Below are 20105 nucleotides of genomic sequence, written 5' to 3' on the forward strand. Positions count from 1 at the left end.
TCCACAGAATAAAGAAAGTCATAAAGTCAATGACCTAATTCAAAGTTTGTCTAAGGTAGGCATTGTTGAAAGGGTCTCTCCCTTCCTTTTAATTCCAGATTTCAAAGATGGTGACTTTGTCCTGTAAGCCATTTCTTTGCAGCCGCAGTGGCGACTAAGCAGCCTATGAGCTCAGCAGAAAAGATTCTGGAAAATTCCTGAAGTAAGGAAAAGTATCTAAGTGCTACTCCCTCTCCTGACATTAACTCTCCCTGAATGCTTTAAGAGACTAGAATATCTCACAACGCAGAATGATAAACCTTTCCTTTCATTCTCTCCCTCCCCTTTTCGATCCTTCCTGCCAAACGGTGAACAATTACCAGATTCCATTTGCCATTAAGTTAAAGCACTCAGGCACTTTTCTTTAGCTGAGCTGGTCGGTGACCTGTGGATCAACTTCTGCCCACATGAATTCGGTTTTTCACAAACAGAGTACTCCATCTGTCTAAAGGAATAATGGTCTGCTGGTCCGAGATTAATGGGGTGGCTTCCAAGCACAAAATACCTCATTTAAAAGAGTAATTTAGTTACAATAAATCTGGGATGAGCAAATCGTGTCCGTGTCCCTTTGTATCTGCTTTCTGTCTTTTGAAGAAAAAAGAAAAGAAAAGAAATCCTACTTTTAAAAAATTTAGGGCCAGTTCACCCAAAAATTGATTATTATTTTTAAATCATATATTCACCCTAATAAGCAGTGTTGGCAAGTCCGTGGTTTCCCCATGGAATTGGGCTACTTTAACACTCTTTCCCCTCCTGGAATGTGACTTTTATAAGAGGAACCCTGCCAATAAATGTGTATTTTCCCCCCTGGAATACGATTTTTACTGGGGGATCCCGGGTTTTGTTGTGAAAACCTGGCAACCCTGCTAATATGTTATCAAAGTCTTATGATCAGAAAACAAGACATTTTGAAGAATGTTCATGCTGCTCTTTTCCATGCATAATAATATAGAAAGAAAGCATAAGCATACATATTTAAAGTCATACAGCTTTAAAACAACATGAAGGTGAGACCATGAACAGAATTGTCTTTTTTTTCATTATCCCTTGTAAAAAAAAAAATGCTAAACTGTTATTGATCTGAATGACTTTTCAGGAACTTGCTGATACAGTGAGTTCTGCTATAGTATCCTGTCTTCAGTTTGGGCAGTTCTAGATTAAGAGTGTCTCACTTTTTAATCAGAGAGGATTAGGGGTTAATGAGCAGTGCTCATTAATCTAATCCCACTCGTAATTCTCTTCATAGTGCTTCCACTGGCTTCAGCCTCCATTGCAATGTATTAGATCCTGCTCTTGATAACAAAAACTCATCCCTGTCTGAGACTTTCACCAAAAATCATGGGATTATTTGCTGACGACAGGAAGTTCATCCCAAAATCAGAATTCTGTCATTATTTACTCACTCTCATGCCTTTTCAAACCCGCATGACTGACTTTCTTCCGTAGAGCACAAAATATGTCCTATACAATGAAAACATAATCTAAAGTTCAAATGTTTGGGATCAGTAAGATTTTTTCTGTTTTTGAATGAAGCCACCAATGCTCACCAAGGTTGCATTTCCAGTGTCACATGATCCTTCAGAAATCACTTTAATATGCTGCTCGAGAAACATTTCTTATCAACAATGCTGAAAACAATTGTGCTGCTTATTAATATTTTTGTGGAAACTGTAATCCATTTCTTTTTTTCAGGTTTATTTTAAAAATAGACATTTCAAAAGAACAGCATTTATTTGAAATGAATAATTTCGTAACATTTTAAACATCTTTGCTGTCACTTTTTGTTTAACGAGTAACTTCTATAGTCTTCAGAAATCAAAAGATAGTTTTGTGTGAGGAACAGACTGAATTATAAGTCAATAAATTAGTTAGATTTATCATTCTATGAAAAAAAGTAGTGAGCATTCTTCAACATGTCTCATTTTGTGTTCCAAAGAATAAAGTCATGCTGTTTTGAAACAACATGAGCCATAAAATGATGACAGAATACGACTAAACTTCTTAGTGAACACTTTCACTTTCTCTTGATTTGAGTCCTGCAATGTAAAAAAAAAAAAGCCAAATTAAATGTCAAACTGCATTATTTTAGTGTACTACGCTAGCTATCTCATAAACCCCCTGTGAAATGTTTCTCATATAAGCAGATCGCAGACTGATATGTTAAACACATCAATCCGGGTGACCACTCATAGTCTAAGAATGGAAAATCCAAACAGCAGGAGCTTGAGTACAGATCCAACCAGCTTAAGATAAAATTAGTTGAGATGAGGGGACTGTGTCTCCCTCCCTCTCTGTCCTCTTTCTTTCCCATAACCTCTGTCTGGCTGAACTATGAGTAAGCAAGACCACCCAGCCATGAAATTTACTGACTGTGATACAGTTCTTTGTCCTGCTACACCTGCTTGTGATAAACTTTCAAAGAGTGCTAACAGTCGATTAAACAAGACTGAACCATTTTACCTGCAGATAAACAGAAAGCCCCTTTAAGAAAGCCGACTGCTGATAAACAAAACTCTCCCTTATCACTCTTTCTGCCAGACATAAAACGGGCGAAGAAAAAAAAGAGAATGTATTTGTTTTCCTTCCAGATGTTTCTTTGAGGGCACGTTTAGGTAGAAAACATTAATATCAGATCACAGGTGATTACACTAGACTTTTGTGCTTGGATGGTTCTTCAAAACATAATGTTAAAGAGCTTATTGGTGTAAACGTATACAATTTTTATAGTTGGGAAGAACTGAGAGACAAAAATACATTTCTGTTATTATTAACTTGATTAGCTACTAAGAATAAAGTCCAAGTTATTATTTTTGTTATAACAAAAGTGAATGGCTGTATGGCTGTTACGCTTTAACAAAGGCTAAAAAAGTCCACTGGTGCTAAAGGAAAAATATTACATTAATTAGTCTATCGTTGGCTTTATACAGCCATTTTTTCATTATATTTATCAACCATGTGTCATAAAAATAAGTGTTTATATTAACATTGATATCACCTGTATAAGGTTTGGCATACACGTAGTCCATAATCATCAAAAAAACATAAAATGAAATAAAATAAGCTACATAAAAATGACAAAAGCACAAAATAAAAATGACTAACACCTAAACTTCAATGAAAATGAAAACTAAAATATATAAATTAAAGCTAATTATTAATAATAGATAAATATTAATAATACCATAATACTATATAAATAACACTGGCTCAACTTTGAATTCAGCATGGCCACCTGAGGCTTATACTAAATGTATGCCATGGAAAATGAACCCAAACAATATTTAACAACTTAAATGTCTACTCTTTTCACAAACTATTGCATGGCTTCAGAAGTATATTTTTTAAAGCTTATTAAAATCATATAGCATTAATCATATGGGCTTGGGCTATAGAGAAAAGAATGCATGAATCATAATTTATGTCCTTTTTGTAGCCTTTTGGAGAGCTGTATTCATCAAAGAGCCATGTGAAAAACTGTGAAAAGAGTCAAGTGTTAATAATTCACCTTAAAAATGTTTCAGACGTATGCCTGAGACTATATGCCTCTTCTATGCCTTTAAAACTATGGAGGATCAATAGTAACATCTGGATCCTAGTCCCTTTTACAGCCATAGTAGTTGGATAGAATAAAGTTAAACGGATACTACTAAAAAATTACAGAAACCAGGTTTTACTGAGGCTTATCACACATTACTGAACAAATGAATGACAAATAAGAGTGACACACTCATTTCTATGTGTACATGTGTGTGCACGTCAGAATGAATAACTAAAGGAAGGATGTTAACCTCAAGAACTTCCTGTCCTTAATATCATCACAGTCTAAATCCCCACCTAGGGGTGTCCCGTTCCTGCAATTTCATTGAGCAGACATTTAATCATTTAACATTGAGGGATGTGACTGACAGGCATCAGAAGGCCGCTGAGGTGACAGGATGTGCGTCTTCATCACCACTTTAGAGCAACTTTGAGTTGACACGGTGCTCTTCAAATAAAACCAGCAGGATGAAAACCCACTGGGGCGGAATGTGATAAAGAGGTGCCTAATCACACACACAAACACATGCACACACACAAACTGGCATTAATCTGCATCCCGCTGTGCTGGAATGGGGAGGCAATGTGATGGTGAGCCCATGTGTGTGTGTGTATTTTTGTTTGAGGAATGCAGCAAAAATCAACTCAGCTGCCGATCTAATCCCACAAAACTCACTGTCATATATGAATAAATATAAAACCTGCACCAAACATTTTTATGGTAATACCATATGCAGTTCACTTACATTCAGATACTCCAACCCAAACATGCTAATCTACTTAATACCCTAAATGCACATAAAACCTATGCAAACAAAACAGTATGTTGCATTTTTACTCACACCCATACTCAACATGGATATTTCAACATCTCATCAAATACAACCATAAAGACAAATATCAATGTTGGTAACACTTTATTTAAGGGTCTCTTAACTAGTTTCTTATTATCGTGCATATTACTAGAATATTAGCCATTTATTAGTAGTAATTAAGCACATATTAATGCCTTATTCTACATCCCTAATCTTACCCAATACCTAAACTTAACAACTACCTTACTAACTATTAATAAGCTGCAAATTCTGAATTTATTGAGGGAAAAGTTGTAGTTAAAAGTGAATATGCATTCCCTATTCTAAAGTGTTACAAAATATTTATATTTAAAAGTAAATATCCACCCAATATTTGTCAGAATATTAAGACTTTCAATTTATGGCTAAAATCACAAAGAAGACAAACAATGCATCACTTGTAAAGTGTCCCACCTCTAGAAGGTCTACAGCCTTGAGTAGGGCAGAAAAATAACATTTCTTCAGCAATAAGAATAAAAGGAGCACAAATAGATAAGTATTTACGGATTATGTCTTAGATAAACCATTTAATCCAATTTTAAAAGCCAACTTTTAATTTTGGTATTTTATTAAAGTTATAAAGTTATTCTGCATAAACTATACATTTTGTACAAAAATGAAAGAAAAAAAAAAAGATTAATAATTTAATTGATTAGTTGTTGCAGGCCTACTCAGATTTTTTTTTTTTTTTCAAAGAAAATTCAAAGAACTATTTTTTTAAATCTCCTGAGCCAAAGAAAGAGCAAGTTCTCAACAATAACATTTTCCTCCTAGAATTTATTGATTCAAATAATGAAAACATGAGATGTTTGATAAACAAAGATCAAAAGTGTCCAAACATCAGCGGTCAAATATGAAAAGAGCAGTTTTTGGGTATCCAACTTTGATTATCGATTACTTACTGGGTTGTGTGACTTGTTGCTGGGTTATGGTTGCGGTGGACCCTTTAGGTGGACTGATTCTGCTCCTTGGTTGTCCCATCTCGTCCTCTTCCTTTACCTTAGTGTTTTGCTGGATCTGTGAATGTGTTGATCCATTGACTGGAGGCCTTTGGCCAGGTACATTGCCCTCACTTCCTGTCCGCATCACCTTATCCCCCATCCCGTGCATTCTGGGTCGGCCGGCAGGTGTATCCCGACGAGGCGAGGGGAGCTTGGAGCCAGGACCTGCCGAGGATGGGCGAGCAAGTCGTGAAGGTTTAGACATAGTGTAGAAATGCTGGTTAAACTCGAGTGAATCCAATCAAGTCAGTTCATCAGTCCCTCACTTGGTATTCCATTTGAGTTGTCCAATCAAATTACACTAGTAGAATATCCAAAGCTGTGTTCCACAGGTGTCCAAATACCTCCTGGAATTCCACCGTATTCCACAGAGAACGAATTGCACCGTCTTGGTCTTACTCTCCCTCCTTCTATCTCATCTCTCTTCCTTCCTGTCCCTCTGTGACTTTACTCACCGAACGAGTCCAGACGAGTGCAGGTAGAAGAACCAGATGGCGAGAGAGACGGAGGAGGAGGAGGAACAAGGGGGAAGGGGTTAATCACCACCTTTCCAAATGGAGCCTCCAGTGTTCCGAAGTGAATGCGTGTGCGCCTCGGGATGACTGACAGGGGGACAAATGGAGATAAACAGGCTGTTCCCATGTATCAGCGCATTCCAACACACAGTCTCAATCTCTCTCTCTCGTTCTGCCCTCCTAAACTCCAACTCTCCTTCTCTCGCTCTCCCCACCTTCTTTTTCATCTCACCTAGATGCTCTCAGCTTGGAAAGGCAGAAAAAGTCTCAATGCTTGGGAGTAAAAAAGGAAAAGAATGAAAAGGGAGGAGAAATGGTCTTCTGTTGCTGTCACAGCTGTGTATACTGATCCACATGTGACTCTCTCTCTCTCTCTCTCTCTCTCTCTATCCACTGCTTTTTCAGTCTCCAATTTACCAGGCTAGAAGACCATCGCTGCGGTGCGTGCTGTAGAAAATTACACACATATACACACGCACGTGCCTGGATATTTCTGGAGAATTACAAAGCGGAAGAAAGGAAAGCGGGATTACACTAGCATAGCTGGTAGTTGAGCTCAGCAGTTGGTGTGTGATTGTGTGTGCATCAAAGCAAGGCATGTTGGAAGCTTTACTTTGGGCTCAAAAGAGTTGGAAATGGAGGAAAAATCCTGTTTGCTGTTGTCAAAACAAGCCCGAACACACTTGAAGAAAGTTTGCACAGCTAAATATCAAAAAAGAGAGAGACAGAATAACTTGCATTTCATTATGACGGTAAAATATATAAGGGATTTCCTTGTTTTGTCTTTATTTTCATGGCCCTTTCAGCATTATCACAGCATTATTGCCATTTCAGCATTACTTGGCATTTTGGAAACAACTGCCATTAAAAACACTGAATCATGTTGCTGTTACAGCAATGCATCAGTATTAAATGGACAAAAAATGTAAAATATGCACATATATATATAAGTATACAAATTACTAATTTAATATCGATTAATTTAAAAATAATAAAATTATGTATTTCATATATATATATATATATATATATATATATATATATATATATATCATTATTTTATATCATCATTTTATGTTTAAAAAAAATTATCATAAAACTTTACTTTTTAAAAATTATTTATTTTTAGGTTTTAATGAATTTAAAGTCCCTGATACTGTTTTTATTCTCATTATTTAGTCTCATCTAATCAAATCTCACGTCATACTGCGCTTGTAAAAAAAAAGTCTTGGCTTGGATTTTCTTTCTATAGTTTGGCATATAACACTGTCTTACAGAATAACTGTCAGAGTACTTTTTACCCAGAGTGTTACCCAGGGTGTTACCCAGAGTAAATAAAAATCTGATGCATCTCAGTTTATCGTAAACAATAAATGTAACAATTTACTTTAAAAACACACACTATATGTCCTGAGTATGAGTCAGAAAGGGTTTGAATGGATAACCTACTAACCCAAAAGCCTGTGCCTCTCTCTGCTGCTCTCGTGATTCCATTTCACAGAAAAGCCCAGATCAACCCATCCAGTGGTGGGATATTTACCTTTGGATTTCATACCCAGGGAGTTTGGAGAAAGAAAAAAAAAAGTCCCAAAGGAGCAGATTTGGCTGCCACACAATCCATATAAAAACATACATACACATCTAGAAAAGAGATTTAAATGTAGAATATTTAACCACTGGATTAAACCCCCGCTGACATGGCTTCAAACCATTCGGCCATCTGGACAAACCATACATCAACATGAGGAAGTGATCATATTCGACCATATCTATGTGTGTTGGGGGAGTGAGAAGAGAACTGACCTATTTCAGAAGCAACAAACAGATATATGAAAAATTATTTTGTTCAAAATGAATCTAATTTCACCAAAATGGACATATCTTGCAGTTTTCCCAAGTATATACGCATATCCATGCAGGGAAAACCATACTAGCGCATCATGGCAGACTTTTGACCTACATTCTCTGCTAAAACCTAATGACCTTTGACCATGCTATACACAAAACAGATGGGCCCATTTTACAGATTCAAACCTGCAAAATGCAGATGTTGTGAGCATACATATGTGTGGTATGCATGTGTGCCTCAGTCAGTGAGTGTGCATATGTATTGCGTGTGTTTTGGGGTAATTTAAAAGCCCTGTAATAATACGCTATATATTTAGCAGCCTCATGGCTCCACCCTGTAAGAACTCCATTAACTGTTATAGCTCAACGTAAGCCATATTTAACTCATTAAATAATATATACGACCTGAGACCGCTTTGAGTTTTCTCATACATCTTACCCTGGCACTTTAAATTAGAATAATTTCTGCTAATAAGTTCTTAACAATGAGTCTCATTCATGAAACAAGCAAAATGCAACTGTGTATAAATTATATATAATTTATTATTTAGGTTACACTTTATTTTAACGTGTCCTTATTACAATGTAGTTATACATTTAAGTACTGAGTAGTATTGATTAAGTAAATGTACTTACTATATGGTTAGGATTAGGGTTTGGTTTAGGCTTATTTGCATGTAATTATGCATAATTAATTGTTATTCGAATAGTAAGTCCATGTAACGTGTAACAAAGAAAACATTAAAATAAAGTGTTACCATTATTTATTACTAGTGGTGTCAAAATTAGCGCGTTAACGCATGCTATTAATTATTTTCAGATTAACGCGTTAAAAATATTTAATGCAATTAACGCAGGGGCGGGGCTAGGGTTGGCCACCCCATTCGCAACTGCTGCCTCTGTCTCTTTTTTTCTTGCAAAGGATTGTGTTTATTTAGATGCAGAATGTCTTTATGACCACATCAAACGGGAGACGTTTCAGACACGTGCTCTATACGTCGCCTCCCTCCACGCCAGACGCGAGTCAAACAAGCGCGTAAAAGATACTGTGCTCGTAGCGCGCACTCTTCAAATACAGGCACATAGGTGCCGGTGCGCGCTGTAGCCTATATCATTTCATATCATACAGCAAAAGAAACTACGTGCATGCAATGTCGTAGTTATGCCGTCAGTTAAGGCATGAAGTTTCCAAAAAGGCGATTAAAGCTGCCTTAAACTGTGTGCATGCATACAATAGCCTATGTTATATATGTATCACATTTAAGTACATGTCTCTGAAATGCTTTTAAAAACTGTCCTGAGGCACCCCAGCACTCCACTGTCTCCCTCATCTAAAATACCCAATTCAACTCATCCGCTCATTAGTTGAGACTTTCAGACCTGAAGCGAGTCAGAAAATGTAGAGATTTGTGAGAAAATAAGATGCATGTCAGATCCCCATCACCTTCAGCAGCAGCAGCTTTTAAAGCAATAGCAGGCAAATAAATTAATAACCATCTGCTGTGATGTCTATTAATCCAAGAACAAAAGAAAAAAGAGCAAATCAATAACTTTTATAGTTTTAAGGGGTTCATCTATATTTAATTTAGAATTTAGTGTTTGGTAAGTATTAATTTTCTGTATATTTCTGCTGAAGGGCACAGCTAGCTAAATATGTCATTTATTATAATGGGTTCATGTGAAGATTGTTTTAAGTTCACTTAAATTAGACGTTAAGTCTAATAAATGTTAAAATTGATAGCTCTCAATTATACTGTAATGCTGAATGGCTACAGTCAATGGTTAAATATTCAGGGGGCAAAACAAGTTTTTATAGAGACATCAGTAGTATTGATATCAGTGATGCTGGCCTTCAATCATAAAAAAGATACCATTAAAGAAATATAAAAAATATACTGTCTTTATGTTGTTTGTACATTGTACATTTGAAGATTGTTTATTTAAAAACTTGAATGTTAGGTGGGGTTAAGCGTGATTAATCACGATTAATTTTAGAAAAATGTGTGATTAATTAGTTAATTTTTTTAATCGATTGACAGCACTATTTATTACATATATTTTAATTACATTACATGCTTTATTTTATGTTAATTTATTTATTTTCATATTTAATATTATTCTAAGTTGCATTAAAACATTAATTAATTTTGTGTAAATCATTCATTAAATTAATTTGTAAGTACATTGTCCCACTGAACCGAATGAAAGGTTTTGCATACAGTTAGGTAGTTTTGGTAAGTGGATCTGAGTACGTCTAAAAAAAATTGGATTCTTAGACATCGGTGACCCCCATTCAATCTCCTTGACCTTAGTTACTAAATAATCCAGAGAAAACAAAGAGTGTGAATCAGGTAAAACATCTCAAAGAGTTTCCCAGAAGCAAACAGATGCATCATTATATCTTGAGTGCCTCATACCTGACTATCAGCAGAGTGAATCATTACTGTCGCGACATGAAAAGGGTTGGTGTGTGTGTGTTTTCATGCCCCCAGGGGCCAGTTTCTTCAAGCACATTGAGATTTTCATGAGACAGAACTGATTTCACCACAAGACGTGCACAGCTCCTCAAGTGTTTCCTGTTGATGTAATCACAAACTATCATAGGAGTCTCACTGTGTCTTTGAAAGGGGTCATCTGGGTAAATAGCGCACATTACTGTAGCAATAATCATTTTACTTATAACAATTTTATGGCTATTTAAATATAATTACTAGTGTTCCCTAAGGAAAACATCACTATTTCAATTCGTTTCTATTGTCTAACTTCACTAAGGTCTATACTACTACTGTTGTTTTACACTTTATTAACAGTAATTCCAGTCAACTTATGTTTGCTTACATTAATGCTTACGTCATTTACAACTTGTGACCCTAAAATAGGCCATCTAACCTTTTTACACTTCCCACCTCCTCAACTCATCACCTCACCTCCTCAGAGACACATACTACGTTGTTCTTTCTCCAGATGTCTATAATGACTCTTCCTGACTCTTTCATTAACACCATCTCGGTTTTTGCGACAGGAGGCAAGCTCACCTGGGGTGAAAATGACTCTTCAACATTTATGAAGACTGAAGTGATTCTGCACTATTACTGTACATTTCCCTTGCAATCAGGAATAAAGTTCAGACATGTCTCACTCCTACAATCACCATCACACAGTTCTGCTAACTAGCTTAAAGGAACACTTTTTTTGAAAATAGGCTCATTTACAACTCCCCTAGAGTTAAACAGTTGAGTTTTACCGTTTTTGAATCCATTCAGCCAATCTCCAGGTCTGGCGGTAGCACTTTTAGCTTAGCTTAGCATAGATCATTGAATTGGATTAGACCATTAGCATCTCGCGCAAAAATGACCAAAGAGTTTAGATAATTTTCCTATTTAAAGCTTGACTCTTCTGTAGTTACCCTGTGTACTAAGACCGACGGAAAATGATAGTGATATTACGCAGCGCCTGAAAGTAGTCCCCAGCTATATCATAACGGCTGCATCCGAAAATTTAGGCAGCTGATTTGCTGCTTCGCTGCTTTACGAGGCAATGACTTTGCAGGCAGTATTTTTGCATGAAGGCACCTCATGAAACTGATTTTGGACAGGCTTCTGAGGCAGTGTAGTGGACATGTGATATATGATGGTATAGACATGTTCTACAACACAATAGATCGAGTTTTGGTGATAACTAAACAAATATGTAACAACTATAATACTAATTTTTCACTAGAAATAACATCAAAAGTGCATAAAGTTCATCAGAAATATACATTTACACACAAACTAACCACCAAACGTAACTTTCAGACGCCATCTTTATATTTTCAGCTCAACCGTCACGGAATGGAACGCACAGGATTGTGGGATATCTATGAAGGATACATCTATGCTGCCTTCAAAAATCGATCAGATGAAGGTATCTGATGAGACTGGAAGTGAAGCTAACTTTGGATTCGGACATGCCTTGATGCCTTCCTACCTCGAAATGCGTCCTCCAAAGGCAGCATTTTTCAGTTTTCGGATGCAGCCAACTAGTTGCCGAGCTGGGGACTACTTTCAGGCGCTGCGTAATATCATTGCGCCTGCTGCACCCATGGTACGGCAGCAAAGTTCCTTTATTATTACGCCAAAATGAGATATAGTTCCTAGACATATCGGCCTAGAAAATCGCAACTTTTCATTTTCTGTCGGTCTTAGTACACGATGTAACTACAGAAGAGTCAAGATTTAAATAGGCAAATTATCGAAACTCTTTAGTCATTTTTGAGCGTGATGCTAACAGTTTAATCAGATTCAATGATCTATGCTAAGCTAAGCTAAAAGTGCTACCGCCAGACCCGGAGATCGGCTGAATGGATTCGAAAACGGTAAAACTCAACTGTTTAACTTTAGGGGAGTTGTAAAATTAGCCTATTTTCCAAAAAAAGTGGAGTGTTCCTTTAAGTGAATAAATGTCTGAGATCCTCTGTGATAACTTTCAGGTAGTCAAAAGGTTCATAAAGAGTTTAACCAGCGAACATACAATTATACCTGACATTCCTCAGTAATGAGCTGGAGATTGCACATCAGACCCCTTTAAAGATATACAGGGACTGAAATTCTAGATAATACGGAGGAGGAAGAGAACAATTAGCTGCCAAGAAGCCATCTCAAAATTTTAAGTTGAAAATAGTGAACCCCTTGGCCAAAAACAACTATGATGACTGTCCTTCAATAAAATAATAAAGACAGATCATAAGAAAATGTTTTAAACGGCTGCAAAAAAATAAAACACATTAATTCATTCAGACAGATGGAAGGATGTACATGACTGAAAGTATAATAAATTGGCATACATGTACTAAAAAAGGCTGAAAATACAGCCAACCCCTTTGTGCTCTAAACTGTACTCTAAACCATACAAAATGTCTTTTTAGGTAACACTTTAGTATAGGGACTAATTCTCACTATTAACTAGTTGCTTATAAGCATGCATATTATTAACATATTGACTGTTTATTAGTACTTATAAAGCACATATTCTGCATGACCATATTCTGCATCCCTAATCCTACCCAATCATTTAACAACTATCTTACTAACTATTAATAAGCAGCAAATTAGGAGTTTATTGAGGTCAAAAGTCATAGTTAATGGCTTGTTAAAAGTGAGAATTGGACCTTAAATAATGTGTGAAAACTTTTTCAACAGATAGATGTACGATCATAAAACTTTATAAGTGTAATAAACTCATATAGACATGTAATTAAAAATAGTATCATATCTAAACTTTCAAAGGACATTGAAAGAGGGTATTGTAGTGTTGTAACTGAAATAAAAACATGCTTACAGAAAAGAAAAACACAAAAGCCTGCGACAGTGTATGACAGCAAAATGATTTGCTGAGTTTCCTGACCTCTGTGTCTCTGGGGCCCCCATGTGGCCTGACCATTAAACTCCATCTCCATCTGGAATACTGGAGTGAATTGAAGCTAATGAACGTTTGCTCTGGACTTTATCGGCATTTTGAGTCATTTTGGGGTGTTTAGAATTCTCTCGTCATTATCAATAAGCATTTCTTTCCACAGGTGTAGGTGAAAAACCTCCCTCGCTGTGTTACAAAAAAAGCAAGACATATCTCACTGTCTTGACATTCGTCCAAGACCTAGTTTTACAAGCAGGAGAGCCAACACACTCCACTGAGCAAATGTGCAATATCTACCTTTCGTGATTCTACTGAACAGTCCACATTCATTGATTGCATTTTTTAATACTGCTGGGAGAATTACAATTACAAAAGACCCAGATTTGTACATCCAAATGCCTATTCCTTCTGTTCTCCAATAAACCTCTTTGCCATTTGTTAACTCCTTGCTTTATTAAGACCAATGCACCATAAGTTAGTAAAGCTAGAAGAGTAATGGTGCAGGAACTCTTGAAGGGGATGTAAATAAGAGACAGTGACAGCAGCCTTATGGGCTTATTGATTTTAGCTCAGTGCTCTGTGCCAGGCTAATACAGGTCTGAGAGATGAGCACAGAACCGTTACAGAGCTGCCAAACAAACCAAGAGAAGCATTCCAGACGGAAGAAAAATCTCAGTCTAAATCAATTGTGCCATTGTTATATTCAAATCAAAATCGATGCTTTTGAAACGAATACTACAGTCGCTTAGACACATTTAAGATTTTGTACCTTTGTGTACGTTAAACACTATGAAATTGGTATTGCATGCAACATTGAGAAAAGAGATCTAAGAGATTACGTTCTATATTAGAACCTTCAATAGAAGCGGATTCATTTAAAATGGTGAATGTGATTTTTGAGCATAAAATCAAGCCGTCTTGTGTAAGACTAATAATGCTGCTTTTCTAAAGAAGAGATGTAGAGAATCTGTACAGAAATGACGTTTGAGAAGTAAATGCTGTATTTGCAGTAGCTGAAATGTGTATTCAGCTTTTCAGTGGGCTTTTGTTCAGTGAGGTGATTGTCGTCTAGTACAGCTAGACTTTTTGGTAACACTTTACAATACTGATCCTTTGTTAATGAATAACTACACAGGAACAAGTCACTAATGCACTATTAACATTGTAGTAATTACTATTACCTAACGATAAACTATGATTAGTGATTTAGTAAGTAATAGCGCTCAGTTGAAACTGGTAGTTCACTATTAGCTAATCAATAACTACTATTTTTTTAATATATCCTGGAGAACTACTAAGAACTACTGTATACAGGTTCATAATTAATGTGAATTATACACAATGTATAATTAATTCTAAAATGAAGATGATGGTAACCCACTAGTAATGACTCAAGTATTATCTAATTATTTTAAAGGAACTACTAACTAATTGGATCAGTATTCTAAAGTGAAAAGCATCATAACTCCCTAATATTGACTGATGTCATTTTAAGCTTTTGAGATATATGTAAGGGTTTGGATAGTAATGACTCCAGCGTTACTACATCCTTCTGAAGAAATGACTAATTATTTGGATCAGTATTCTAAAGTGAAGATCACGGTAACCCACTAGTAATGATTTAAGTGTTACCAAATCTAGCAAAATTAATTACTGACCAAAACCTAACAAAAACCTTAAAAGTTTACAATGGCTTCAGTAATTACTAGGGAGTTATCACGATCTTCACTTTAGAATACTGTAACTCTTTTAAATAGTAACTCCTTTAAAATTATGTAGTAACACCTGAATAATTACCATCCAATGCTTTACAACACTCTCAAAAGCTTACAGTGATTTCAGTCGTTACTAGGGAGTTATCATGATCTTCACTTTAGAATACTGATCCAAATAATTAGTAATTCCTTCTGAAGAATTTGGTAATATTTGAGTCATTACTAGTGGGTTACCATGACCTTTACTTTAGAATTAATTATTCATTATGTATTATTCATATTAATTATGAACCTGTATACAGTAGTTCTTAGTAGTTCTTAGGGAGGTATGAAAAAATAATAGTTACTGATTAGCTAATAGTGAACTACCGCATTCGACTAAGCACTATTACTTACTAATTCATTAATCAGTTTATTGTTAGATACTAATAGTTACTAGAGTGCTAATATTGCGTTACTCATGTGTTCTTGTGTAGTTATTCATTAATGATGGAACAGTATTCTAAAGTGTTACCGACTTTTTTCTATATGCATTCTGTCCGAGATCTGCTCATATACTGAATGACATCTATATACTGCCATTCAAAAGTTTGATGTCGGTAAGATTTTTAAATGTTTTTAAAAAGAAGTAACAATTATTTGAATTTACAGTAAAAAAGAGTAATACTGCAAAATATTATTACAATAAAAAGTGTTTTATATTATAATGTTTGAAAATGTAATTTATTCCTGTGATGGCAAAGCTGAATTTTCAGCATCATTACTCCAGTCTTCAGTGTCACATGATCCTTCAGAAATCATTCCAATATGCATGTTTTTGCTGCTCTAAAAACATTTCTTATCATTATCAATGTTAAAAACTGCTGTGTAATATTTTTGTGGAAACCATGACACATTTTTCAAGATTCTTTGATAAATAAAAAATTAAAAATGACATTAAATTTTTTTTTTAATCTTTTGTAAAATTATAAATATCTTCACTGTCCCTTTTGATCAATGTAATGCATCCTTGCTGAGTAAAAGTATTAATTGATTTTGAAAAAATCTTACTGACCCCAAACTTTTGAATGGAATATAAATTTTTTGGAGCATTATAAATATATATGCACTACTGAGTAAATTAATTTCTTCTTCTCCTTTTTCATCAAATAAATTAATAAATTGAAATGTAGTCATGTGACAATTGTTGAAATAAATAAATAAATAAAAACTATATACATAAATATACAAAACAGACATTCTATTTGCTCAAAATATTTTAAATCACATACTTCTGGATAGTCATGTGCCTGCCAAGCAACTGCCATTGAGATTAATGGGAATCCTAAAAGATGGTTGCAAAGCCAGCCAAATTGCATCTTGCAATTTGGAGAACGTTCCAGCCATTTTTGTCAGTTATATCAATCAAATGGTCCCTGAATGACCCACAGCTGTGCCCTCTGGACTCTTGAATGCCTCTGTTGTTAGTTCTACACTACACTTGTTAGTTTAGGTTCATCTTCTCTGTCTCTTTGTGTTTCTCTCTTCTCTTTCTACTGAAGGAACACAGGCTATTTTTCTTGGCCCTTTCTGCTCACAACTGGGTTATGTTAATATGTAATTATTTCACCGTACAAACCGTTAGAATGCAGTGAGTCTGAGAACTGCTGTAAAAGTCAGGGTCAGTGCTCAGTCTGAGGGTGACTAGCATACCCATCAGCAGGAACACGAAGACAGTATAATGGGACACACGAAGTCATCGTTTTCCACTTTGTCTTCCTTTTTACTGGATGCTAATAAACTGAATTAATACACTTGTGTGATTTCGGGGGATACGGTGAGTGAGCATGCTGTATCTGATATGTGCTTATTCAGGCCTAGTCTCAGCCTCAGACGTCACGTCCACAGAACGTTGGCTAAACGTCTGATGCATATGGCACACTTTTCTGCAAACACTTCAGGAATGTCGAAGTCATCATCTGACTGGTTGAATTAAACCGGATTTCCGGGAGACGCGAGTGTCGCATTTATTTTCGGTCTGCCGGGAAACAAAGATGCCGTAGCGCCAAACCCCCTCACGAAAGAAGAAAGCTGTCGTGTCTTACAAATGTGATGACAAATGCTAATCAGAGTCAACTAAACGCTGGATTTTCAAAAGTATGTGAAATATTTAAAGTTTGCGGCATTGAATCTTTAAAATACATCCGAGAGTTTCACACACCGGTCTGTTATAGTGGCGACATTTCCACGCCCCGAAACGTGAAGCTAAACGAAACAAAATATGATTGGTTGTTTGACATGTCGGTCAAACGGCCTCATGGGCGGGCCTTGGCCAATGAACACGGCCATCTATTCCAGACCTTCAGCCGTCAGTAGGTCTGGCTATGCGAGACTAATTCAGGCCTAACCTGGTTTTAGAACCTAAAGCTGCAAACAGTAATGGTTGCAAAATTAAATCTGGAAACAAATGCAGTGTTGTGAATGTGAATTAGTAGACCCTGTCTCATTTGAAAACTTAATTTTGACACTGAACTGTTCTGTATAAAGGCACAAAGTTAAACCAAGTTCAATATGACTAAGGACACAAAGTACTATAAAAACAATTTGCATTTTTTTTTTTTTTTTACAGCAATGCCATTTTTATTTCTGAAAATAAATTAGCAAATTTTTACTTTTAGCATACTTTTAAGAGGACTTGCTAAGGTATTTAAAAAATATATTTTTTAGTGAATGTAGACACTTAATTGCATGTTAATTATGATTAAATGAAAATCACAATAGCTGAAGATTATAGAGTGACCCACTTAATAGGACTCGAAAATCTGTATATGTAATAATTACTTATACTGTCTCTGAAATATGATTATAGGATAAGTGTACTGCTGAATGTAGTCATGTATTTAAATGCATTTGTAATTACACATTTGAAATGAAGTTGCAATTTAGTAGCGTACATTTTAAAATACATGAAGCATATAACATTTAAATGTAATATCAAATAACACATTACAGTTAAAAAAAATAATCAGGCACTTTAAATGTGCTTTAGTAAGTTGTGATGATACTGTACTTCTTTAAAGCATGAGAAAAGATTATTAGAATGTAATGATTTAAAAGTACTTAAAAAAACATTTGGTAACACTTTATTTTAAGGTCCAACTCTGGCTATTAACAAACCATTAACTATGACTTTTGCCTCAATAAACTCCTAATTTGATGCTTATTAATAGTTAGTAAGGTAGTTGTTAAGTTTAGGTATTGGGTAGGATTAGGAATGTACATGGTGATGCAGAATATGTGCTTTATACGTACTAATAAATCAACCAGTATGTTAATAAAAGTCATGCTAATAAGCAATTAGTTAATAGTGAGACTTGGTTCCTAAAGTGTTACCAAACTTTTAAATTGCCATTATTAGAAAACCGTATTTAAATTAGTTAAGAAACAGTCATAAAAGTGTACTCATGCTTAAGTGGCCTTTTATTTAATTATGTGCAAGTATAATTTTCTTAAAATTTACTTTAAGATTTGAAGTTCAGTACAATTAAGCACACTTCACAAGGATATAATACTGAATATTTTAAATTAAAATAAACAGTTAAACGGTATGGCATGTTTTGCAATCTTTTATCCTATGAGGTTATTCTCCAAATAGGCAGGGTTTAATTTGTTTTAAACATGCTCAAACTACCCTTACAGCCACACGTCTATTGCTGTATTACTAAAAGGAAGGACAAAATACATCCTGAGGCCACAGTATTAACAGCAGATACAGACAGATACATACTGGTGACGCCCATACCTCAGCTGACAGAGCAAAGCAACATTCACTCCACACTCGCACTTAGCAAATATAGTTATTTTAACTATAACATAAGGTGATGAATCCAAGTGGCTTTGTTTAAAATTCAAGCAGTTTCATGCTGAAATTTAACACATTATCTAGTTCAACAGCTGTGGACTGTTAGAGCAAAACCTGACACAAAACAAACTGAAATAGCTTATAATGACACTCCCATGATCCTCTGCTTTGGCAAATTCTTACTGAAAAACAGGAAGGGGTGGCGTTTCACATCGTGATGCTAATGGAATACCAAATTAATTAATGATCGCTAGAGCGTTCACTGTCTTACTCTCAGTCAGCCCGGCTCTCAAAATAGCTTCATTAGTCACTGGTAATTAGGCGAACATATTGAATGTCTCGCTGTGTTATAATACAGAAGGGATGAAGCAGCTATATCCTCATTATATAACAACCAGTCAGGCAGTGGTGATGAGCCTCCATCCAATCTGCAAGGCCAGAGCTTGAATATGAATGAGTATGCAAATGCCTATATTAGGGATTTGTGATAATGGAGTGGAAGGAGCAGGCAGACAGACAGAACCAAAGACAGGTGGAGAGACAGACAGGCTGATATAATTATTCTAGTTACTGTCATCAGTGAAGAGCCTATCAGATGCTACAAATGTTGTTTATTGTTACAACCGAAAGATATGTCAATCTGAAGACATCATAAAAGATAAAGAAGCAAAAATTAATTTTAAAGGAAAATTGGACCTCATGGAAATCATGTACACACACAGCAGCTAGAAATCAACCAATCAATCAAGAAATCAAGAAATAAATAAAGGTGCATACTGCATGATGTTATTTTTTATTTAAATGAAAGGTAAAACTATTAAAAATACTTTTGGTAATTGAAATAATATATAAATGTTCAATGAAAACAAACTTAAAAGAAATAAAAATGAGAAATGTTGCCTTGGAAACTAACTAGAATATAAATGCTTAAGTTGAAAAATGACTAAAACAATAAAATAAAAAGCTTAATCAAATACTAAAACTATAAAAATAATAAAAATAATAAAAGCACATAAAAAAATTAAAATTTAAAATTAAAACTAAATTTAGTAATTAAACTCAAAAATATATAAAACATAAAAGCCAAAGTCAAAATATTAATAAATACTAGAAAAGTATATAAATAATACTAAAATAAGGGCATGATGGTATAACAGGGATTGTAAAACCCTTTAAGGCCAAGGTCATATATTATATTATATCATAAAAATATAATCTGAAGAATATTTACTTTCTGCAGAAAAACTCTTTTTTTTTCCAATTTAGATTTACTTGTAAATCTCTTCTTACAATAGATATCTTTCCAAAGCAGCATGTTAAACAATGTTGTTCTATATTTTGTAAAGCATAATTAAATAGAA

General features: G+C 35.1%; 1 protein-coding gene across 6 annotated transcripts in view; it reads right to left on the bottom strand.

Annotated features, from left to right (window-relative positions):
- LOC306865241 (sickle tail protein-like) overlaps positions 1-5449 on the bottom strand; it is a 107743-nt gene extending 102294 nt beyond the window's left edge. For all 6 annotated transcript variants that reach the window (XM_079409731.1, XM_079409735.1, XM_079409729.1 and 3 more), the window contains exon 1: positions 5333-5449. In XM_079409731.1, the coding sequence (XP_079265857.1) occupies positions 5333-5411 (79 nt within the window). In that variant the 5' untranslated portion in view covers positions 5412-5449. The remainder of the gene's footprint in view (positions 1-5332) is intronic.
- Between the last annotated feature and the right edge of the window lie 14656 nt (positions 5450-20105).

The sequence above is a fragment of the Barbus barbus genome, assembly GCF_936440315.1.
Source record: "Barbus barbus genome assembly, chromosome: 46".
Taxonomy (NCBI): Eukaryota; Metazoa; Chordata; class Actinopteri; order Cypriniformes; family Cyprinidae; genus Barbus; species Barbus barbus.